General features: G+C 47.7%; 3 protein-coding genes across 7 annotated transcripts in view; 1 reads left to right on the top strand and 2 right to left on the bottom strand.

Moving 5' to 3' along the window:
• The window catches only part of GRB7 (growth factor receptor bound protein 7), a 77,204-nt gene extending 76,728 nt beyond the window's left edge, over window positions 1-476 (bottom strand). The window contains exon 1 of one of the 3 annotated variants that reach the window (XM_083469784.1): window positions 252-476. The gene's annotated coding sequence lies outside the window, so the exon portion shown is untranslated. Of the gene's footprint in view, window positions 1-22; window positions 225-251 lie in introns of those variants that run through there. The other 2 variants (XM_083469785.1, XM_083469786.1) reach the window with 2 other exon arrangements.
• Window positions 316-6,620, top strand: MIEN1 (migration and invasion enhancer 1). Of its 2 annotated transcripts, XR_014518169.1 has the most exons (5): window positions 316-450; window positions 2,122-2,219; window positions 3,335-3,411; window positions 4,743-5,618; window positions 5,675-6,620. XR_014518169.1 is itself a non-coding variant. In XM_083470384.1 (4 exons), the coding sequence occupies exons 1-4, from the start codon at window positions 374-376 to the stop codon at window positions 4,824-4,826; spliced, it is 336 nt and encodes a 111-aa protein (XP_083326510.1). In that variant the 5' UTR covers window positions 316-373; the 3' UTR covers window positions 4,827-6,620. The 2 variants fall into 2 exon arrangements, 1 of the variants encoding a protein (XP_083326510.1); XM_083470384.1 differs by having other exon boundaries at window positions 4,743-6,620.
• Window positions 6,621-8,738: 2,118 nt separating this feature from the next.
• ERBB2 (erb-b2 receptor tyrosine kinase 2) overlaps window positions 8,739-23,896 on the bottom strand; it is a 54,672-nt gene continuing 39,514 nt past the window's right edge. The window contains exons 17-28 of one of the 2 annotated variants that reach the window (XR_014518094.1): window positions 23,310-23,448; window positions 22,322-22,444; window positions 21,686-21,784; window positions 19,450-19,635; window positions 18,209-18,364; window positions 16,337-16,412; window positions 16,100-16,246; window positions 15,113-15,210; window positions 13,833-14,006; window positions 12,751-12,988; window positions 10,947-12,496; window positions 8,739-10,634 (exon numbers count right to left, since the gene is read on the bottom strand). Coding sequence is in view for 1 of the 2 variants with exons in the window: in XM_083469445.1 (XP_083325571.1) it covers window positions 12,108-12,496; window positions 12,751-12,988; window positions 13,833-14,006; window positions 15,113-15,210; window positions 16,100-16,246; window positions 16,337-16,412; window positions 18,209-18,364; window positions 19,450-19,635; window positions 21,686-21,784; window positions 22,322-22,444; window positions 23,310-23,448 (1,825 nt within the window). In the remaining variant the exon portion in view is untranslated. Of the gene's footprint in view, window positions 12,497-12,750; window positions 12,989-13,832; window positions 14,007-15,112; window positions 15,211-16,099; window positions 16,247-16,336; window positions 16,413-18,208; window positions 18,365-19,449; window positions 19,636-21,685; window positions 21,785-22,321; window positions 22,445-23,309; window positions 23,449-23,896 lie in introns of both variants that reach the window. The other variant, XM_083469445.1, reaches the window with a different exon arrangement.

Below are 23,896 nucleotides of genomic sequence, written 5' to 3'. Positions count from 1 at the left end.
GGGTCAGACCCATGGTAGCTACCTGAGGAAGGCGAGGCAAAGCAGCCTGCGCGGAGCCTGCACTTCCCGCAAAGAGCCACCAGGGGGCACCAAAACGCTCGGCGCTCTCTTCGCGGGAGGGGGAAGAGACCGCGAGAACAAGACCTTGGTAACCCCCCCCCCTCCGCGTGACGCGAGGAACGCCGGCGCGCCCGGTTGCGTCACAACCCGACCTCCCGCCGAGAGGCGGAAACCCGGAAGCGCCGTCTCACCCGGCCTCTCAACCCCGCCCCACGCACGTGACGTTGCACCCGACGGAAGCGCGCCTCACGTTCTCGACGCTGCGGCTCGGGAGGGACTGACTGGGCCTGCTGGCTGGCTGGGCGGCGGCGAGATGAGCGGGTCCGGCGAGCCAGCTGCGGAGGCCCCGGCAGCCACGGGAGCGGGAGTTCGGATCGTGGTGGAATACTGGTGAGAGAGGAAGGAGGCTCGGGAGGACCTGGCCACGCCCACTTTCCGCCCCGGCAGCCACGCCCTCTCTTTGAAAGACTCCGCGGTTGACTGCTTGGCCCCGCCCAGCTTCGATTTAGCCACGCCCTCCCGCGTTGCACTCTTTTCTTTGCGCTTCGCAGCGTTAGATGGTGGCAGCGGGGGGACGGGGACGGGAGCTGAGGTCCAGCACTATCGGATTTACGTATAAGCTAAACAAGTTTATAGCTTAGGGCTCCACTTTCCTAGGGGGCCCCGAAAAAATTAAAGGAAAAAAACTGTTTTGATACTTATTTTGTTACGTGCAAATGGCTTTAGAAACCTATTAGGTCCGTAAATTACCATATAGCATAAATTCAACACACAAAAATCGTGACGATTTGTTGTTGACAAAGGACAGCTGGACATATAAAGGCCCCATTCAGTAGCTTAGGGCCTCATCAAACCTAAATCCGGCCTGGCCAGCAACTCCTGGGGAGCCACGGTTGAAGGACTCCTTGCAACCAGAAGGACAAGGGCCTGCCCCGAGGAGCTTCCAAAGCGAGTGTTACACCTTTATGTGTCACACACCCCTTCCAAAAAATAAAAATCATAGAATTGGAAGGAACCACGAGGGTCATCTAGTCCAGCTCCCAGCCATGAAGGAGTCTTTTTGCCCAATATGCAACCAGCATGCAACCATGAGATTAAGAGTCTTATGCTCTCCTGACGGAGCTATTGACAGGCTGCCATTAGTCAAGGTAAACTTCCTAGCAAACTTGAGGCTGCCCCCTCTTCTTATGGCGTTTCTGAGAGCCGTAGAGAAGGCTTTCTCCTCCCAGACCAGCTCTAGGAAAAACCAAAGGGAGCCTTAAGTCAGGGAGGGCTGGTCCATTATGGAGAACAGGAGTACACCAACCTCAGCCAGCCCTTTGTTATCCTGCTACTTGCCTGTCTTCCTGCTTACAAACAGCCCAGGGCTGACACTGCATGTCACCTTCATTGCCCTAAGCATCAATGTTGCCTTTACATAACTTGGCCAGAAGGAAGGCTGGGGGACAAAGCTAGAATGGCTGGGTTCTGGCTGCACTTGGTCTAGTTTCACTGGCAGATCAATCTGTGGAGCCTAGGACAGGGCAGACAGAGTGGACTAAGTTAGCAAGAGTAGGATGACTCATGTAAACCAGTAGAAAACTTAGCCCAGTGCCTGGTGCTTCCAATGATGTCTAGACTGAGGGTGGGGTGACAGGGGGAAGCCAGTGGCAGAATCCTCAAGACAAGCAACAGGTAGCCTGCCCTCTTGGTTTGGGCTCACTGCCTTGGGATTTTACTTTTCCGGAGTTGTTGGGAAGAAGGAAGAAGCCCTGAAACTTCAGATCAGACTCCACCGCTGTACTTCATTCAGCACTGTTCTGTTACAAAGCCACACAACCAGGGATCCTGCAGAATGGGGGCCTGGATCAAGCTCTTTGTGCAAGTTTCTGCCTTTTTCAAAGGCCAGTCACATCTGAACAGGTGTTCCACTTCAGCACTGCCTTTAAACAAAAGCAGTCACATACAAATAGCAAATATTTTATCCCTCCCCCCCCTCACTCCATTCACAAGTCCTCCTCTCCATTCGTCATTGCCATCTTCAGCTTCCATTTGACACCCTAACCAATTTTTTCTTCCTAGCAAACCTTGTGGCTTTGAGTCTGCCTACCTAGAGCTGGAAAATGCAGTAAAAGAGGAATTTCCTGACGTGGAGATTGAATCGCGGCTTGGAGGGACAGGTATGGTCTCTGTGGAACTTTCCATGCTGACAGTAGCAGCAATGAGTAAGGACCCCATTCATAGTGTGATGAGGGTGAACACAAAATTCAGCAATACTGTTAGGTTAAATTGAGGATTGTGTGGGATGTTAGCCTCATCAGCATGCTCAATAATGCTCTAGAAATGGGTTGGTTCTGTTAGGATCGCTGGGTTCCAGTTGTGGAGGCAGCCATACAGATCTGATGGGATCTGTTTCTTAACCGACCAGTTGAAGATCTGTGCCTTAGAATACAATCAACCTTTTCCCCCCCCCTGTTGCTGCACATTAACAAAGGAAGCTCAGTTGCAATGGGCACCAGCAGTAATTCAGATCCCTTTGTCAACCATTGCTAATCTCACTGCGGAACCCCAGGCATCTCAGGAACACAGTCTGAAGCTTCCTAGCTTATGGCCTCCCCTGGGAGTTGGGAGTTTTGTAACCAGAAAGAGAGAATAAGGCAGTGTAAACACTATACCTTTAAAGCACATTTGAAGCACGTTTCCACACTCAAAAGAATTCTGGGCACTGTAGTTTAGAGTTAAAATTCCCAGCAACCCTTAAACAAAGTACAGTGCCCAGAATTATTTGATGGGAGGAATGGTGCTTCAAATGTGCCTTAAAGGTGTAGTGTGTACGCAGCCCAAATGACAGGAGAGAGGTGATGTGCCTTCTCTTTTCCCATGTGGATTGGGCTCACTTCCTAGTGTGCCATCTAGCAGAGGTGTAGCTGGGTGGGGTGGGGTGGGCTATCTGGGTTTCTGCCCCGTGTTAAGCCTCCAGAGGGGTGCCATTGAAGCTCCCAGCCTCTGTGTGTGTATGTATGTCTATGCAAATACACGTGGTTTGGTTTGGTTTTCCCAAACTGGGTCTTTGACCTGGGTGAAAAAGAGCCTAGTTTCGCCTCTGCCATCTTGGACCTTCTTGCTCTTCAAGCCACATGGCTTCTATGGGTTTCGTCTTTCCTTTGTGATATTTTGTCATCTTGATTTATTGCCGAATATCTGGGCAGTGAGATGGTGATGAGCAGTTGGTGTAAAGCTGGAGCTAAGTCTCTCGTGCTTTATTGTCTCTCCCTTTTGTTTGCCCCCCTTACAGGTGCTTTTGAAATAGAAATAAATGGGCAGCTGATCTTCTCCAAGCTTGAAAATGGAGGATTTCCTTATGAGAAAGATGTAAGTCCCTCCCACCCCCTGCAGCAGTTCCAAGTCCATAGTTTGGGGAAGATGCTTCAGCCACTATGGTAACAGCTGCACCGTGCAGTGTTAGAAACTGAAATCTGAAAGCTGGGAGCTAAATGGCACCTTAAACCTTGGTTAAGGGCACAGCAATGGAATGTCTAGGCACGCTTTTTTATAACAAGAATACAAAACTGAAATTGATTGAACTGCAGCTAAACTGTTATATTCATTTTTCACATGGTCTAGTCCTCATCTGAAGACTGCAAAAAACACAGCCATACTTCCCCTGCCCACCCTCCTAATAGTCTTATGAGGGTTCCTTCTCCAGTCCTCAAAGTGTCTGGAAATGAAGAGGCAGAAAAAGGTCCTTTCGTTCCAGCAATGGCAGTTTTGATGTGAAATCTTAGGTGCAGTACTGCGCCCAGAGCTCAGAAACTGCTTGCGTTAATGAAATTCCCTATCTCAAAACACACCTAGAACAATGGGAGTTTCGAACGCTGACACCGTGGGATTCCCTAGTGTCCAATATGCTGCCAGTTACCCTTTCCCCAAATGTATTGTATTGTACATGGAGTTTTTTGTACTCCAAAATGCAGGCAAGTTGCATTTCTCCATCCTAATCCAAGTAGTGGCAGCTTCTCCTAACATCTAGAAGATCTGTTACATCTTGAAGATGCTTGTTTTTGTTAAAAGACAGCTGCGCTCTTAATCGGGCTCCCTTGGTCCAAAGATCTGTCACAGTTGTGGAGCATTATAAGTGGTGTTTCAAAATCTTAAAAGGCAGACAGCTCATTAAACTTAAATAGCTTTGTGTGCCGCCAAAAGTTCTGTATTGGTGCCTCTTTGAAATAAGTCACAGCTTAATAAAAATATGCTTTTCTAACATCTAGTTTTTTTAGAAAATGAAGACAGCTTTAATATTTGATTTTTTAAAAAAAGAAATCATCCCCTAAAAGCAAAATAGCCTTGAAAAAGAAAACTAGCATGCTCTTAATTCTAGGCTTCACCATTTAAATAAATAGATTACTTAGGTCCATTAATCTCTTTGAGTCTACTCTGAGTAAAATTTAGTTGGAAACAACCCATAGTTGATTCGTCAGCTGCTAAAGTGTACAGCATTAGTTGCAAAAATTAACTTCCAATTTCTAGAGGTGAGCTTATGGGGAAGGAAGGAGGAATGTGTGTATGGGTGTTTATGACTCTATGGTTATGTACTGCGGAACAGCTGGCACTTATTTTGAAATCGCCAGGTTTTCGGATATTCAGATCCTTTAGCTGCATATGAAGAATTCACAGTTCCGGTTTTCTCCCTTCTCTTCTTGCAGCTCATTGAAGCCATCCGCAAGGCTGGCAACGGGGAGCCCCTTGAGAAGATCACCAAGAGCCGACCACCTTGTGTCATCCTTTAAGTCTCTCTTTTCTCTGGCCCAAACCTGCCCGCCCACCCTTAATGTTCGCTCTCCCTGCCTCCACCTCCTACTCTAGTTTAATTACCTTGGTAGGTGGAGAGAGGATGAAACACAGCAAGGCGATTTGGGTTGCTAACACACATGAAGCCTTATAAGCAAGAACCTGAGCCACTTTAAGGAGGTGAGGAGAACAAGGTGCTTGCTAAATTAATTTGGGCGGATCAGCCTTCCTGCTTGGGGAGCCTCTCCTGTTTTTAAAAAGACCAGAATGGATTTTGTCTTAATGTGACTGCTGCATTTCTGTCCTTATGTGTAACTGATAAGGATGAAGCCCTCCCCCATCTCCTTTCAGAATTGGGTCATCTCTTCTGACCTTTAGTGGTTCATCCTGGGCCATCAGCTATCTTCCTCCTCCCAGGTCCCCATAACCCCCTTTAACTGTGAGCCAGGATGAGCTAGTATCTCGTCCTGCCCTCATTGAAATCCTATCTTATCCAGTCTGGATAGGGTTCATACTGTTGCAGCAAGCTCTGAAGGACCCTCAGACACCTTCAAACTATAGTCTTGGGGACCAGTGTAGAAAGCTGCTCACTGTTCGCACAATATGTGGGAGAATTTCCACAACACTTCTGCAATTGTCCCCTTCTCTGTCTTGCACCACCGCCCAAGTGTGGGCTTGAAAGTGGAGGCTTGGCTTAGCTTGAAGCATTCATCTTTTGGTGTTAAGGTCTACCTGGTTGGCCAGTACAGTGGTGATGCAGAGCTTGTTCCAAGTCCCACCCATGATCCATAGCAACCTGTACAACAGAGATTTGGGGCTTCTTTTATTACAGCAGCTATAAGGGCAGGGCAGGCACCTGCAGTGGAACAGATCTCCTCAAGCCAGACCAGATCTTTGTACAAAGGAGAAAATAGAGCCCATGCCTTTTACAAGATCTGCCATCACTTGAGTCTACCTACCTGCCAGTTGCTTTGGCCTTTTTTCTCTTTTTGAAGGCTAGCATGAAACTCAGCATAGTTCAGAACAGGCTAGTGATACAGTGAGAACTTGCTTCTTCAAAGCTGTTTAGTCAGTAGTTATAATTCTCTGCAGAACTGCAAGAACTTTTTTTTAAAAAAAACCCCACAACTAAACCATATATTCTCAAGCATTATCCAGCTATACAAGGAAGCATTTTCAAGATCTGTTGATTTCAGGATTGAAATACTTGCTTAATTCTCCTGCTGCAAACCCGTGGGACTTGAGATGTTTAATTCTGGTTAGATTGCTCATATGAATGCACACATGCCTTTTTTTGAAAGACAAAACCCTGATCTCTTGCAGTTACCATGCTTAGACTTGCATCTCCAGAATGTATATGATGGCCTGATTATGCTGTTAAGTTTCCCTGCCAGTGGGATATAGCAACCAATGAAACAGAACAGGGTGGGAAAGGTCTGGCATAATAGGCCACACATCTTGCTTTGCTAGGTGTGAAAGAGCTGCTGTGTAATTATTGTCATGAATATCCATCTCATCTAGCTCAAATCTGAAATTCCACTTTCATGCCTCCACCCTGTTCCTAGGCTCTTGGGTTTTGTCACCCCGTTTTCACTTTTCTAATCTGTCAATTGGTGACTTTGGCACATCTGCCACAGTTGAAGTGCAAAGTGACACATAAGTGCTGCTGCTAAGAAGGGGGAGATCGGAGAACGCCAGTCATGCCTCCCACCACCTCCTGTTGTCTAGTTTACGTGCTGCAAACGTTGATGAATTTATGTTTGGTCCAATTTATATAAAGCAAACAAGTTAAATGCTTGGGGTAAATTGTCTCCTTTTGTGTGTATGGAAGTTGTTCATTTTCTGTGCATGCTGTAAAGAGAATTGAGGGGCAGGTGGGGCTCATCAACCTGGAAAGGTAGCCCATCTAGGAGAAGGGAAACCCTGGTCCTAAACCTCTGCCACCTTGAGGGACATCTTTGGAAGAAGAAAAGGCTAAGGAGTAAACCCTACACTAATCCAGTGTGGAGTCCCTAAGACGGCTAGATGGTGCCTTGTGTCTCCTTCCAGCAACTCCTGCAGCCAATTTGGTGCCAAACATTGCCCTGCTTTCCTTTGAATCACATCAGTGACATATTGGGGTGGGCATGTTGTGTCTTGTTGTCTGGGCATCCTATACACACTGCCCAGGTTTGCACTCCAGGGAAGTCACCTCAGTGCTGCTAACACAGTGGTGTGACTTCGGCTTTGGAGGCGCACTCCAGGCAAGGCAGATACGCATAGTGTCTTTGTTGTTGTTTAGTTGTGTCCGACTCTTTGTGACCCCATGGACCAGAACACGTTCTGGTCAAAACTGCTGGTGTTTTTGGACTAGCACAAAATTGCCAGTTCTCACACTTTGACCCAAAGTTTTAGGATGTTAGCCAAGGAGATATTTGAGGGTGAGAAGTCAAGGGGGCAAGCTATTCTCAAAGGTCTGGCTCTCCTCTTCCGATGGTTAAGCCACCCGTTTCTAGCATTTTCTTCTGCGTAGGATAGTAAGGCATACACCAAATTTTTATGCCTGCAAAAGACTTGGGGGCATTTTAAAAGTGGAAACATTAGCTGAAGCCTCGAGACCTGGCAACCTTTTGCTGGGAATGACTTACAGCTGTGCAGTATACGTACAAGCAAACATGCTGACGCTCTTCTGTTCTGAGATTTTCCCAAAAGAACAAACTGTTCAGAGACTTACAGGGAAAAAGCAGCAGCACTGATAGGAACACATAAATTTAGGAATTCCAACATGTCCTGGGCTCAGCTGCCCTTGCTTTGGGGTTAAAGAGCCTAGAACAGAAAGCAAGCATGCGGTTTCTAAACTTTGACATGGGAGTGATCACTGCTGAACGGTCTGGTGTTTGCCTTTGTAACTGATGGCCAGTCAGCTCACAATTTTGTCTGTTGCTGACCACTGCTCTATGGTATCCAGTTCTGTATATACACTTCTAAAAATACAGTCTTTAAAAACAAACTCGGATCTACCCAGTCCGTACATACAAGGGGAAAGGCTTTGACTCCAGAAGGCACAATCTTTTTGAGACTGAGATACTCTTCTCTTACATATTATATGAATATTTTTTTTTTCACTGAACTGTTGGAAAGAAAAATCAATGGATGGCAAAAGGCAGTGGGGATTTTGGACCACAAAAAGTAGTCTTCGGAGTAAACTTTGAAAGCACATTTCAATATTGTGCATACATTGATTTGAAGACTGAATCTTAAAGGAATTTAGAACTTTCTGGCAAGGAACAAAGTGGTACAGGGCACTGGGTCTGAACCAAACCCCGAGGCAGAAAATTTGAAGTGGGTGGGAGGTTGTGTCTTCCAGATTGTGCTGAACTATAACTCCCATCTTCCCTGACTGTTGGTCATGAAGGCTAAAGGACCACAGGTTCCTCACTCCTAATGTAAATGAAACCGATGTTCTCTTCCACAATACCTATTTATTTCAGTATCTTGGGCTTCTACAAGAACTTCCCTTCAGACTGAACCTGTGATGGATCAGGTCTGTCTCTGCCCCTTAGTGGTACCAAAATGCCACCAGAGACTGCAACCTCACATTGGTGTATAAAAGGCCTGCCTCGAGGTCTGTGTTTCCCAACCTTGGGTCTTCAGGTGTTTTCAGACTACAACTCCCATCATCCCTAGTTATAGCAAGGCCAGTGGTCAGGAATGATGGGAATTGTAGTCTGAAAACAGCTGGAGACCCAAGGTTGGGAAACACTGCTCTAGAGGAAGCCAATAACCTTAGGTTACCCCAATCAGGCCCACATCCTGGATTCAGCAGAATGCAATTTACCTCACTTAGGGGAGCTGAAATCCAACCATAAAATGCCCCCCAAACCCCCTGTATACCAAATTCACAAACCCCAATAATTACTCAAGACAAATAGTGTAGAAAATGAAAACCATTGTACAGTACAATTCTCAGATATACAAATACTTATGACACAACTGATTCTTTTAAAAGTCACCCACAGCAGAATACCTTCAATGTACCCACAAGTTGGAAAACACAGGTTTCAGAGAGAGAGATTGAACAGGGCAAGGGGTTGGGGCGGAACAAACTTTAGAAATGGCACAAGTCATTTCCCCACATTCTCCCACACCACAAACAAAGTCTAAACGTGTTTCTTCAGTTGATGCTAATGGTAGCTCCCCTCACCTTTGTGCATGCAAGGTGGGGCAGCTCCAGAGGGCTTCTTCCTCAGGCAGTTTGCCCTGACTGAGACGGCTCCCTGGTTTCTTTGCAAAATTCATACTTCCACGTCCCTTGTGCTGTTAATTTTCCCCCCAAATTCCGCTCCCTGAGGAAGGATGGGGACTGACTGGCTGTAGGTACAGCAAACATTCCACATTGTTTTAGACAATAATTGAGTCCACCATCTTGACAAGACAGAAATGGAGGCAACGGAATAGGGAGCATTGGGCCCAAGCTTAGTGCCACTATAACCTAGTGCTGTCCGGATAATTTGGACTGTGACTCTCATCAGCCAAGCTCAACATGTAAGGAGACTGAGGAACACACCATTGTTCCTCCCATTGAGCTGGCTCAAGAAACTTTAGCAGGGGAAGCAGGAAATCCAAATAGCCTCTACAACACAGACATTATGCCTCTGAATACCAGTTTAATGGAAACCACAAGTGGGGAGTGTTGTTGCACTCATGTCCAGATTTATGTGTTTCTCCCAAGTTGGCCCCTGTGAGAACAGGATGCTGGAGTAGTTGGGCCACTGGCCTGATCCAGCAGACACTTCTTATGTTCTTACCACATACTATCAATGTGTGCCTGTGTCTTTGTTGAACATCCCCAGAGATTTTTCGCTGTACAAGACTTAACTGAAAGCCCATCTGCTGCAATGAGGTTTGTACAGGAGAACTTCCCAGTGAATTATGCCCCCATGAGTTGGATTTATCATCTCAATTTCTGCTGCCCTTAATGGCACCTGGAGCCAGACATTGAAGCAGCCGCTGTCACCTGTTTATTGGTAGGGCTGCCTCTATACCAGAAAGAGGCAGGGCACAGAAAACCAGTGAGGACCACAAAAAAGGTGATTGGTGCACTAGATCAAAGGCCAGTGGTAACTTTTCTCACCACTCTTCATGAGAAGCCCTCTGTTGCATTTTCTTCTACATCCCAGCAGTCTTTGGCTGGCTGAGGTTAAAAGGACCATCCTGTCCTAGTTGCTTTCGGATGCCCTCCCAAAGTAATGAGTGATTGGTACGTGGCGAGATTCCAAAACCAAGGAACATTCAACAGAATTCTCCAGGCTAGGTATCCAAAAATCAACATAGCTGCAGGGGGGAGTGAGGAATGACAACAAAACATTTCCAAGAGCTGGGGGCAAAGTGCAGTTTGAAAGATAAAAAAGTACAGTCCTCACAGATTAATTCGCTGAGTACCATTGCCCTGCTTTAGGGCTTTGTGCATTGTTTCTCAGTCTGTATAAATTACAGGAACAGAGCAATTTTGCACCATTTCTCCCATTTTGCATAGTTATTCTGCATTTCTGATTGTCATGGACAGGAGAAGGAGCTGAGCAGAGTCCATCTCCCATCTCTGGAAACTTTAATTTAGACCCCTCTCGGGCTTCTGCGATTTCAGTAGGCATTGCCCACAGACTTTCAAGCACATATTAGCCAAGTTCTCTCTCTTAAAAAGCAAAAAGGAAGGAATATGGTTCTCGGGAAGCTAAATGGCTGCACCCATAGCTACACACTGTGGGTTTCCAGTTCTCCAATGTAATAGGAGGCACGCACCCAGCCCCACCCAGTGGTGTGAGGAACCTCTGGCCCACCAGGTGTTGCTGAACAGCAACTCCTAGCAGCCTTAGCCGGCCCACCCAAGAGGCAAGGTGAGGCAACTGCCTCAGGTGGCAGATCCCAATATCAATCTTTACTCCCCCTGCCCTTGTTCCTGATGTAAATCTTCATTGATCCCTTCTTCCATGGTGGGGAGGGGAGTGAGCCATTTTGTGGTTCATCTCAGGTGCCAAAATATCTTGGGCCAGCACTGTCTAGCAAGCCTGGCCAACGGTCAGGGATGGTGGGAGGTGTCGTTCAGCCATGTCTGGAGGGCCACAGGTTCCCGTACACGTTACATATTGGTTCTATGGGGCGACTTAACCTCTCTCCTCTGAAACAACATGCCAACTTAGCTTCTCTTCTTCCCTTTTCATCCACTGCCTCAGAACAGGAAGCCACAACAACCACCAGGGCATAAAATGTGGCCTATACAAAAAGAGAGTTCAAAACATGGTGTTATTTGTGAGGAGGAGGGAAGCACTCCAAAATTATTCTCTCTCTTAATTAAGATGTTCAACTGTTCTCAGTTTGCCAAGCTATCCAAGCCAAGAAATGAAGTTGGTTTGAGTTCCTCACCTGCTCCTTTTGGAATCTTCTTGAGAGGGCAAAGGGGTGGGAAGGAGGCTCTCGCCACTAGGCAACATTGTTTCCTTCTTCCTCCCCAGACCCACAATTCCACCCCCCCCCCCCCAGTTTACTCTGTTGTAAGGACGCAGGTGCCCCTGGCCCCGATACTAAGGCCAAGGAAGCACATTCCCTTTTTACCACTGTCATTAAATGACCAATAACAGAAAACACACCACCGTTTTTATGCGACACCCATGCGTTGCCCTCATTTTTTACAACACACGATCTCATGGTTCTCCCCTCCCCACCTCATGTCAGTACCCTTAAGTTTGTTTTTTGAAAAATGTACCTTAAAAAAAAAAAGTAGCGTTCCACCTCTTAGTTCTTTAGCCCAGTCAGTGGTCTGACCCTCTTTGTCTCATATTCGAAGGGAGCGGGGGAGGGGGCAGAAGAGCAGCCCCCTTTTTCCTGTATGTCAGGCACGTCCAACTCCTAAGAGACTGCAATCTACTCCCAGTATAAAAAAACTGGCAGTGATCTACCCATTGTCATTGCCAAGAGTTGTTGAGCTTTTTGTGGAGAGGATTGCCCACAGTTTTTGAGCTTTAGGGGGGATCGATCAGGAGCACCCCGGCGATCGTCCTGTTGTACATTCCTGCTGTATGTCAAATGACAGTTGGCCTGGGTTGCCCAAACTGCATGACAGGAGATTGTCACAAACAAAGTGCTTTCGCCCAACTGCCAGGACAAGAAGGAGCGGCCTACTAGGCCTCAAGAGGGCTGTGCTAAGGCCTTAGTGAATCCCGCTCATCTTGCATGCATTAATAGTTCGTTCATTTGTGTCCTGAGCTGCCTAAATATCAAAAATAGGATTCAGTGGTGACGGGTCCTCACGCAAAGTCCTTGGGGCGAGAAACCGACTCGGCTAGGCCTAGGTACTCAAGGTTCTCCGCCGTCGGCGTAGTGGCAAAGCTGTTGGTGGCAGGAGTGGCAGAGCCGGCAAAGAATTCTGCTGGGTTGCTCTTGGGAGTCTCCTGGTTCCAGTAATATAGATTGTCAAAGGCCTGAGGCAAAGGGCCGGCCAGAGGGAGGTTGCAGGGCGTCAGGTACTCTGGGTTTTCCACCACGTTGCTGAAGCTGCTGCTGTTATGGAAGGTGTTCTTTGGTTCCTTGATGAGCCCGTTCTTGCCCAAGTGACCCTTTGGCTTTTCTAGGGTGGATCCTGGAGGTCGAAGGCCTTTGCTGGATGGAAGGCTGTTTTCTGGCTGGTTCACATACTCTGCAGGGATAAGAAAAATGCAAAACAAACGGCCGAAACCAGGACGCAGTGACTTCCACCAACTTTCCACCCAAACTAACAGCAAACATGGCTTTTCGAGTCCTCAAATAAGACGCCACACTTGCTACTGGCAATCCACAGCCACAGGGGCTGGAAGCTTGCGTTTGAAACAAAACAAAACCACACCAAAACACTTTTCAAGATTCCCCAATTGAAATTTTTGCAAGTACATACATAATGAACAAGGCACATACCTGGAACCATACTGCAGGGCACAGGTGAATTGTAGTTCTTAGCTTCTGGGCTCTCGTTTTCATTAATCGAGGCACCAGTGGGATCTTCGCAGTAGCGCTGCAGAGTGCTTCCTGTATAGTCCCCTTCGAGCAAGTCAGGGATGACAGCTCCTGGCTCTTCCAAGAGAGGCGGGCCCAAATAGGGGTACTGAGCTGCTTGCTCGGGTTCATCCTCATCCATTGGAGTCTCTGTGGTACTCTGGAAAGTGGAAAAAAACAGGTATGCGCTTCAGCATTGCCTATGAACCACACATGCCAAGTAGAAACCTGATCGCCGAGGGTAAGTGTAAGCTGAGAGTTCAGGCTTAGGGGCCATTTTGCAGCCCTGGCCAGCAGGGAAGGAGATTTGAAATTCTGGGGATGGGGTGGCTAATCTTTCTTGGCTGAACTGCCACACTCAGGGTTCACAAGCCCTCTGATTTTGCCACCCCCCAAAAAAAGCTAGGTGGTCTTGCTGGGCGGTATAAGGTAAAAGGTAAAGGACCCCTGGGTGGTTAAGTCCAGTCAAAGGCGAAGATGGGGTTGCAGTGCTCATCTCACTTTCAGGTGAAGGGAGCCGGTGTTTGTCCACAGACAGCTTTCCGGGTCATGTGGCCAGCAGGACTAAACTGTTTCTGGCACGACGGAACACCGTGACGGAAACCAGAGCGCACAAAACCGTCGTTTACCTTCCCACCACAGCGGTACCTATTTATCTACTTGCACTTTGATGTGCTTTCAAATTGCTAGGTTAGCAGAAGCTGGGACAGAGAAACAGGAGCTCACCCCGTCGCGGGGATTCGAACCGCCAACCTTCTGATCGGCAAACCCAAGAGGCTCAGTGGTTTAGACCACAGCACGACCCACTGTGTATACAGCCTGTAGGCTATGGGCTGGTCACCACCTCTCTCTTTTGCAAACATATTGTAATATTCCATACAGGAGTTTCCAGCACATGCGCTTTACAAGAGAGAAGGGCATGCCCACTGGGAAGTCCAGCCTGAGCAGGATACAAACTGGCTTTGTCTATTATCACCATAAACTGATAATAGCCACATGCTTACCCTGGTTGAGGGGATCCTGGAGCGATAGTCTGCAGATGCCTCGCCATTGAAAAAGCCCTGGTGGGGTACCAAGTACTCTTCGGCATCCACCAGATCTTGCATGTCTTCTTCCTCTAGCAAAGTGCGGTAGAAAGTGCTGTCTATGGGGCTGGCAAGACCCATTTTATCATCGTTCTGCCAAGGAGGAACAACCAGAGATATTAATGTGCATGCATGTTCTAATAGACAGCAATAAGTATTTGTGGCTTTGAGAATTCCACGGCTCCTGCAGTAGGAGTGGGCTTAGGGTTCATCAAAGTAGTCCATATAGCATCTTCTCCATAATTCTTACAACAACCTTGTACAGTAGGTTAGTGGACACCTCAGTCAGTAAAGCATGACACTCTTAATTGTTGGGGTTGTGGATTCAAGCCCCACAATGGGCAAAAGATCCCAGCATTGCAGGAGGTTGGACCAGATGATCCTCATAGTCCCTTTCAACTCTACAATTCCATCATTCTAACTCTAGAGGACTCAAACAAGTGAGCCACACCATATGCTACAAGGGGGCAAAGAACGCCATACATAAACAGCCATTTGTTAAGCTGGCTTGGGAGTAAAGTTCCCTCCCCCAGATCAATCTGATCCCAGGCGTGAAAGAGACTCTAATTCACCCAGGCCAGGTTAAAACAGGAGTCAGACAGTATGTGTTCAGAACCCTCAAAATGACTGTAGCAGCAGCAGCTATCAGGCTCAGCAATCACAGACACCATCAACTGACCCCTGGCCCACCACACACATACAAACAAGCCACACTGCAACCAACTGAACACAACCAACCAAGTTCTGGACCCCCTAACCCAGGCATCCCCAAACTCGGCCCTCCAGATGTTTTGGGACTACAATTCCCATCATCCCTGACCACTGGTCCTGTTAGCTAGGGATGATGGGAGTTGTAGTCCCAAAACATTTGGAGGGCCGAGTTTGGGGATGCCTGCCCTAACCCCGTGTGTGTGTGTGTGTGTGTGTGCGCGCGCGCGTGTGTGCGCGCGTGCGTGCATGTGCGTGTGTACACACAAAGGATCTATCACTAGGCAATAGAATGAAATAACAACACCACTCCCATTTTTCTCCCTCCCTCTTCCCCCCATTGAACTTTTCTCTGCTTATTTGTCCATTTTGTAACACAAGAAAATCTTTCATAAAAGCTAATTTAACACAGTGGAGAAAAATCCCCTTTGAACACAGCCTAGGTCTTGGCAGGATGAAAGAGGCTTTCCCTACCACCACTCCTGGCTCACCTGGATGACCACGAAACGCTGCGGATCCCTGGCCATTCGCGTGAATTCAGTGACCAGTTCTCGGAACTTGGGCCTGCATTCTGAGTCGATCATCCAACCTGTGTGGCAAGCACAGTCAGCACTTAGAATGAATTAGTTCGGTTTAATCAAGTTCACTGAATTACTTAAAAATTACCTAAGCTATCCCTGAAGGTAGCTCCCAAAATTGACAGGTAAACTGAATATGCATTAAGTTCATTTGGGGCTAGCACTCTGAATGATTTCTAGTTCATCTTCATTATCTTATATGTGTACTTTTCTTTACTCTTTGGACGCTTTGGGCCTTTAAGATTAAACACCACAATTGTTGGGGGAAATACATTAAACCATTCACATTTGACTTGTGTGTTTGGTTATTTTCTTAAGTGTATTTTATACTTCGGCACAGAAGCTTGTAATATTATGGATGCTGAAAAACAAACATGCCAAGGATCCATTGGGTGAAGTTGAATTGAACTGGCTACTGAAGACGAACCGAACTAGTTCATTTTGTCAAGGGACAAAGGGGAACTGGAACCAGCTCCTTTGTGAAATGAACTTTCAAGTTCAATACAAACGTTTAGCCAAAAGGTTCAAACTCCAGAAAATACAAGTTCAAAGATGCAGAACTTCTTAGGAGGCACCATCAAGATTCTCCAAGAAAAAGGTATACCTCAACTTGCTGGCATTCCACTTTCCTTTAAGGCAACAGTTCTCAACCTGTGGGTCCCCAGATGCTGTTGGACTACAAATCCCATCATCCCTGAGCTCTGCCCTTGCTAGCTAGGGGTAATGGGAGTTGTAGTTCAACAACATCTGGGGACCCACAGGTTGAGAAGGGCTGCTTTAAGGGCTATGGGGTGCCAGCGACAACAAAGGCTACAGTAACCAAGGGCCTTGCCCCCCCCCCTTGCCCCTATATTTCATTGCAACCCTTTTTCCTTTCATGCAAGACCTCTAGCTTCTTACATTTCACCATGATCATGTAGACATCAATGGTGCAGATGGGAGGCTGTGGTAACCTCTCTCCTTTCTCCAGCAGGTCAGGGATCTCTCGGGCGGGGATTCCATCATACGGCTTGGCTCCAAAAGTCATCAGCTCCCACACAGTCACACCTGGAGAGACAGGCAAGGGGGTCCCGTCAAGCGCCAGCCGGCATCTCGTCGCAGGAACGAACAGGAGGGTCCCCACGAGTCCCCACTTACCATAGCTCCACACGTCGCTTTGGTGTGTGAAACGCCTGCGCAAGATGGACTCCAGGGCCATCCATTTGATAGGTACCTGGGCAAGGCAAATGGCACAAAGTTGACCACTGTGGCATCAAACCATCCCTCTTGTGGGCTGGTTCCAAGCAGCAGCTGTGTGTGTTTGTGTGGGGCAGGAGAACAGGCTTATGGGCCTAGTTCTTAGGGAGCTAGTCAATCCGCGCCTGGGCTGTACCACCACAAGAGGGCAAGCCTAGGGACACAGGATGGAATCCTCCTTCACAGAGAGCACGCTCCCTGTACAGTGGTACCTCAGGTTAAGTACTTAATTCATTCCGGAGGTCCGTACTTAACCTGAAACTGTTCTTAACCTGAAGCACCACTTTAGCTAATGGGGCCTCCTGCTGCTGCCGCGCCGCCGGAGCACGATTTCTGTTCTCATCCTGAAGCAAAGTTCTTAACCTGAAGCACTATTTCTGGGTTAGCAGAGTCGGTAACCTGAAGTGTATGTAACCTGAAGCATATGTAACCCAAGGTACCACTGTATATAGAAAGCAAGCATGCCAAGCTAAGAGGTAGGCCACAGACCTTTTCTCCAAGAGGCTTATTTTCTAGAGAGAGGGAGAATTGTTTTGCCTTCAGACTCATTCGATCACGTGGGCCCTCACACGCACTTCGAAGTGTTGCAGCTCAGACACAGGCTCACTACCTCTGCTGTTGTGTATAAGAACCAGGTCTGATACAGTACAGTGGTACAGCCTCTGCTTTACATGCAAAACCTTAAGCCCTGCCACCTCCAAGCAGGACTGGGCGAGACCGCCCTGAAAACCGCGAGAGTCATTGCCTGTCCATGTAGACTGGGGTTAGCCAACATGGTACCCCCTCTCATTTTCCTACTCATATTGAAATACTGCTCCTCAATGAGGCCAAACTTAGATTCACAAAATGTTTAGTGGTATGCATACCCCCCAGAAAAAAAGCACTATCAGGTCCCATCAGCTCCAACCAGCAAGAGATGTTGAGTCTTTGTCCAACATCATCTGGAGGGTGACACATTGGTTACCTCTGGTGTAAAAATACCAAGCTACATGGGCCAACTGTCTTGAGTTGGTATAAGGCACTTTCCTATTTACTGCCTAGTGGTTAGAGTGCTGGGAGACCAGGGTGCAACTCCTCACTCATCCATCCAGCTCACTGGGTGCCCTTAGGCCAGTCGCTCACTCTCTGCCTGACCTACCTCACAGGGTTGTTGTGAGGATAAACATGAGCAGAAGGAGAGAACCACATACACCACCTTGAACTCCTTGGAGGAAAGGTGGGATAGGTAAAGGTAAAGGGACCCCTGACCATTAGGTCCAGTCGTGACCGACTCTGGGGTTGCGGTGCTCATCTCGCTTTATTGGCCAGGGGGGGCCGGTGTACAGCTTCCGGGTCATGTGGCCAGCATGACTAAGCCGCTTCTGGCGAACCAGAGCAGCGCACGGAAACGGCGTTTACCTTCCTGCCGAAGCGGTACCTATTTATCTACTTGCACTTTGACGTGCTTTCGAACTGCTAGGTTGGCAGGAGCAGGGACCGAGCAACAGGAGCTCACCCCGTCACAGGGATTCGAACCGCCGACCTTCTGATCGGCAAGTCCTAGGCTCTGTGGTTTAACCCACAGCGCCACCCGCGTCAAAAGGTGGGATAGAATTGTAATAAATAAATTTGCCCGGAGGAGACAAAACCAAGTGTCAGTGCACTTCTCCTACTACTCAAATGATATGTAAATGCACCCATCTCTAAACAATTCTGATCAACCTTTAGGGTGCTACTCAGTCTTAAAGGGAGGTGCACCCTGGACTTGCTCCATAATTGTGTTCTCTGACCAACCTTCCCTCCGTCAGCATGATATTCTGTCTCATCGATGTCCAGCAGCCGAGCCAAACCAAAATCTGTGATCTTCACGTGGTTTGGGCTCTTCACCAGGACGTTCCGGGCAGCTAAGTCCCGGTGGACCAGACGGACATCCTCCAGGTAGTTCATACCCTGAGAGAGAAGGAAGAAATGCTGGTAACTATCCCCTTAAAGTGGAGCCAAGGGGAACTGTTTCTAGAGCTCTTAAAAGCACATAGGTGCAATAACAGATGCCACGCACCCTCAGTCTCAACTGCAGTAGTGGAGAAAATAATTAACATTAATTTCTAATTTCTGTGGCATCAATACAAACTTGCTAAACTTGCTTGGAGAAGGGAAAAGGAGGTTCTTGCAGTGCTCTCCTACCCTCCATGCCTGACTCAACTGGTTTATTCCTTTTCAGCAGCTTACAAACAAAAAATATGCTTGAAAATATGAAGATGCTTTATACTAAACCAGGCAACCGTTGCCTGTAGCTCAGTACTATCCAAAAACAGCTTTCTAATGTCTCAGACAGAAGTTATACTCAGTCCTGCTGTCATTCCTCTAACTGGAGATATCAGGGATTGAAGCAGGGGTCTTTTGCAAGCACAGCACACATTCAACCATTAAGTTATGTTGGATTATACACTTCACATCTCTACAAATGTCAGTGCTTTGGGAGTGGCAGTGGGGGTATGTGTGGATGGATTTGCAGGCAATAAGCCTAAATATAAGTGGTTTGCTAAAAGCTGGGATCAGGGCTAGGAACTTGCTGCAAATTTAAAACGCAAGAGAGAGACTAGATGCACATATTCTGTGTTTCCTCCCAAGTGCACTTGATTCAGCGAGGCACTTGTATTTGTGAAGGAGGAAGAATTTCAGCAAGTTACATCGCCCAGTCTTCCATTTTAATACCACAGGGTGGTGGGACAAGTGTCACCTGCTGAAGTCCTCCCTTTGGGGTGGTTCATATAAGCACAGGAAAGCCTGTTCTGTAATGAGCCCGTCAACATCACCAGCCACAATGCAGCTCTCTTCAGTTACTACCTCCGTCGTGACCCTATTTTCTTCTTTGATTGTCGGTTTGTGATTCTACAACCCCCACCTTTAAAGAGGAGAAAGCTGGGGGAGGATAAAGCAAAGAAAACTGAACGTGGGCAAAGAGAGGAGATGGGTCCTGAAAGGGGCAGAATACAACTGGCTATGCATTGCCCCTGCACTGAAGCTCCGCCTACCTTTGCTATCTGCACACACCAATTGAGGAGGTCCTGGGATCCAATGCGGTCCTTGTTCTCCCTCACGTAGTCCAGCAGGCAGCCGTAGGGCATGAGCTGAGTAACCAGCTGCACCGTGGAGGTGAGGCAGATTCCCAGTAGCCGCGATACGTAAGGGCTGCCCACCCCAGCCATGACATAAGCCTCCTGGGGAGGAAAGGTGGGTGTTAGAGGTCTCCTTTCAGAAGAGAAACAGTGATGGAGGATCAGGGAGAAGAACTCGCATAGGCCAGACTTCAAGGGGAGATTTCTATCCTTCTGGGGGTGAGGGAGCAGTGGGAGTTTGCTAACCCAGGTTAGAGGGAAGACATCCAGGAGGGGTTGTCAATCCACTCCCACTAGATCCCAGGAATTGCTGAATTCAGCCACAGCAAACAAAACACGGGTGACAACAACAGGGAACCCAGATGCTGTGTAAGTTGCTTGTAACTCTGGCCAACAAAAAGTGTTTATAGACTGTTTTGAGTCTGTGGCATTCCCAGGATAATGAGAATTGGTGGAGGGCACATTGTACCCAGTAAGAGCAGAAAAGATCCGCGAGGAAGCACAGCAAATAGAGAAACCGCAACATATTTGGCTCGGCTTTGAGAAGATGCTGAGAGGAGATGTGCTTATGTGTCCTGCGTGACAATTAAGTCAACTGGAGGGATTTCGGTGACATTTTAACCCAGGGAAATCCTGAGCATATAGGAAGGGTGGAGTTATTTTATTAGAGGTCTATTTCTCAGCTCCAAACTGACATAAAGGTCTGGCCGCACTGCTTTAAAGAAGAGACCCACAATTTTTGCTTTCAAGCCTTATTCACCATCATCTTACTGCCCCACCCCTCCTACAACATTTTTGACAGTATCTCTCTATTGCAGGGTTGGCAAAGGTGGTCCCTCCAGTTGTTGTTTTGACTCCAGGTCCCATCATCCCTGACCCTTTGGCCATGCCGGCTGGGGCTGATGGGAGTTGCAGTCCAACAACATCTGGAGGACCACAAGTTCCCCATCCTTGTTCTGGACAATAAGCCCCATGGATTCCACACTGGCATCTGGCACACGGAGACAATATCAGGGGTAGTATGTGATCTTCATACAGCAGGAGTGAAGAATCTGTGGCCCTCCAGATGCTTTTGAACTACAACTTTGGAAGGCGCTGCATATTCTCCTCCTCTGTTTCTCCTGGTTTTGCTTTGCTCTGCTGGGATCTTTTGAACCTGTTGACCCAATGCAGTGAACTGGTAGCTATCAATTTATCTTCAACTTGATGCTCATGTGCTATGCAGTTAGAACAGCAACTGCAGCTATGGCACTTAGGCTGCTTTTCAATTAGATGGGCTGGAGGAAGTACCAAGAGGATGTTAGAGCAAGTGAGAAAGCGCCGTCTGTTTCCAGAAACTGTGAGAAGATTCTCAAAGATTCTCGGAAGCATTGAGGTGCAAGATTGCCTAGTCTACAGCAGCTATAAATAGCGGTGGAGCACTTATCTGTGGACATGTGTGATTCCTACAGAGGAGAGACTGCTGAGCTGACTGCAGGCAACATGTACAACTGAAGTTTGCCTTACTATCTGCATTGTAGTAAAGTTGCAAATAAGTCTTCTACCATGAAGATTGGTGTTGCCGTTCAAGTAAACAATGCTTGACTGAGCTTTACAGCTTCCATGTGTGTTTTATTGCCATTGGCCGCGCGCAACTTGATCCTTTCAACAAGGAGCTGTGCGATCGTCACTCTGCCTTGCAAGGGAGCTAGCATACATGCAAGGAAATGTTGCCGGGCCACCCTCAAGATTTATGGTTGGAGGTGGTAAAATCCTCAGAGGAGGCAAGGTTTGGGCTGGTCATCATTATTAATGTGTGTGTCTGTGTGTGTGTACACACAGGCACACACACACACATACACTGTTTCATTCTTATTCAAATTGCTGTTATTGTTTTATTCCCGTTGCACCACCTCAACTGTTTTCATTCTTTTAGTCATAGTGCCTTGCCTCGCTGAGCTGCTTGGGTGGATTTCCTCCCACTTTCTTGTGCCATTATTTAGGTTTACAGTACAAGTTTAGGTTTACAGTACAAGTGGTGCATCAGGAAACAGTGTAATTATTCTCAGTTAAAATCTTGAGCCTCAGGGTGCTTGTCCCTGGTTCAGCTTTAGCCACTGGGATGCAAATCCAAACCCGGATTAAGAGGGGTCACTGTGCCTTCCTCACTCACATCCAAAATCTCCTTGTTGGCTTTGGGCGAGGTGTTTTCCCGCAAGACTTTGATGGCCACCGGGATCTTCACACTCTCGCCATCTGGAATCCAAATTCCCTGCATGGATGGTTAAGAGAAAGAGAGCAAGATGAATAAATGCATCGGGTTTTGTTTTTTAAGATGATGACGATGATGATTACAGGAATATGGGAAGGAGACTGCCTACTAGACACTTCAGAAACACTGCGCTAAAACTCCCAAGTGAAAGATGTGGCCTAGTGTGGCAACGCAGAGGGCCGTGCCTCTCTTCACGCGGGACTTCGTGGTGTGCCAGAGGTATTTGCGCACAGCAGCAGCCCAGACAGAACTCTTAAGTTAAATTGCAGTGGCCCTGCTAGCTGACAAAGGAATCACATTTCCTCCCCAGTACCAACTTAATGGCTGCTGGGAAGATGCGATCACCACCTGGAACGGGAACATTTCGTTGAAAAGAGATACTTGGATCCTGAGTGAACGAGGAACAGGATTCAAGGCTTGGTAGTTCAAACTGAGTCTCTGAAAAGGTTTACAAAGGTCCTCAAGCTGTTGGGTTCCCAGCCAAGGGCTTTCCCGCGCCATCTGCCCACGCAACAAATCTAATCCGGCGCTCCTCACCTTGTACACTGTTCCAAAAGCACCTGACCCCAACACCTTGACTTTTTTCAGTTCCGTCTCCTTGAGAATACGCATCTGTGCCTGGTTCGGCAGGGCTCCGCTGGGTGTCAATGGCTCCACCAACTAACAGCGTCAAAGCAAGTGAGGAGGGGTGCAGAGAGAGGGGGATCAGTAGGGGATGAACTAGAGGAGCTTTGAGGTCCCTATGGTTCCACTGGCCCCTAGTCAGTCTCACGTACAAGCAGGTAATAAAATTATTTGGAGGGACACTGAGAAGAATGAGAACAAAACAGCGCTGGGGACTTCCTGTGAAGATTATTCTCGCTGCAAGAAGCCAAGTTACAGGGAACCAGGTAGACGGCCTTCTCGGTAGTGGCACCCGCCCTGTGGAACGCCCTCCCATCAGATGTCAAAGAGAAAAACAACTACCAGACTTTTAGAAGACATCTGAAGGCAGCCCTGTTTAGGGAAGCTTTTAATGTTTAATAGATTATTGTATTTTAATATTTTAATATTCTGTTGGAACCCGCCGAGAGTGGCTGGGGAAACCCAGCCAGATGGGCGGGGTATAAATAATAAATTGTTATTATTATTATTATTATTATTACTCAGCGGGGAGTTCCCTTTCAGACTATTTATACATTTAGGTCTTTTTATACATGCATAACAGGGAAGCAATTGTATTATCTGACTTTCTGTCAGCTGTCTGCAGAAGTTCAGAAGCAGAGCATGAAGATGAAGGCCTTCTCCTGAAACGTCTGGCAACATTTCATATTCAGAGATCTACTGCCCCTATACATGGAGGTTCCATTGAGCATGGAACGTACAGGGAGGCAATTCCCCACATGGGGAAATAAAGCAGCGCTTCCAAAAAGGCTGCTAAAATTCAGAAGTGCCATGCCAAATCTCCCATGAGCTCTGCTGCAGGCTCTCCTCACAACCCCACCTCGGGGGGGGGGGGGGAGAGGTTACAGCCGCCAAACCCTACCTCTGTCTCTTGCAGGAGACGCCGCAGAGTGTGCTTCCGCTCTTGCTGCTTCCGACGCTTGATGCAAATGATGATGATGGACAAGAGAACCAGGACGAGCGCAGCACCCACCACCCCAGCTGTAATGGACGTAGCCTGGCTGGAAGAGGACAGAGAGAAAAGGGGGGAAGCCTGAAGCAGGGTAGCCAACTTCGCCTGCAACTTTCAGGGGATGCGAACGGGCAGGCAGGCAGAGAAGCTGCGCCAGGCAGGGCTTAACCAAGCAGAGAAAGTGAGGAGGATGAGTTGCCAAGAGAGGAACTTTTTAGGGAGTTTCAAGTGCCAATTAGAGACCTGCCCAATTCCTCAGGCCTTTGAGTGAACCGTGGGATACTCAAGGAAAGTCAGCAGTCTCTCCTGATGTTATGGCGAATTTTCAGCCCTCATGGTTTTTATTTATATTTCAACAACAATGGATTCTCCGTATGCCGCAGCCACAATAACCCGATTCTGGTGGGAACTAGCCGGAGCGGATATTTTTTCACAGGCACACGAAGGTGTGGGAATCAGCCCTACCAGAGAAACTGAAATATAAACTGAGAGCCTCT

This window comes from Podarcis liolepis, assembly GCF_965112155.1.
Source record: "Podarcis liolepis genome assembly, chromosome: 13".
NCBI classification, from domain to species: Eukaryota; Metazoa; Chordata; class Lepidosauria; order Squamata; family Lacertidae; genus Podarcis; species Podarcis liolepis.
Note: the sequence above shows the minus strand (reverse complement) of the source record. Positions and strands in the feature narration are given on the sequence as shown.

Bases quoted from the DNA above. Each gene is read 5' to 3' on its own strand.
- MIEN1 (XM_083470384.1), top strand. From the start codon at position 374: ATGAGCGGGTCCGGCGAGCCAGCTGCGGAGGCCCCGGCAGCCACGGGA. The intron at 451-2,121 runs GTGAGAGAGGAA...TTTTCTTCCTAG, and splicing joins CGGATCGTGGTGGAATACTG to CAAACCTTGTGGCTTTGAGT. The intron at 3,412-4,742 runs GTAAGTCCCTCC...CTCTTCTTGCAG, and splicing joins GATTTCCTTATGAGAAAGAT to CTCATTGAAGCCATCCGCAA.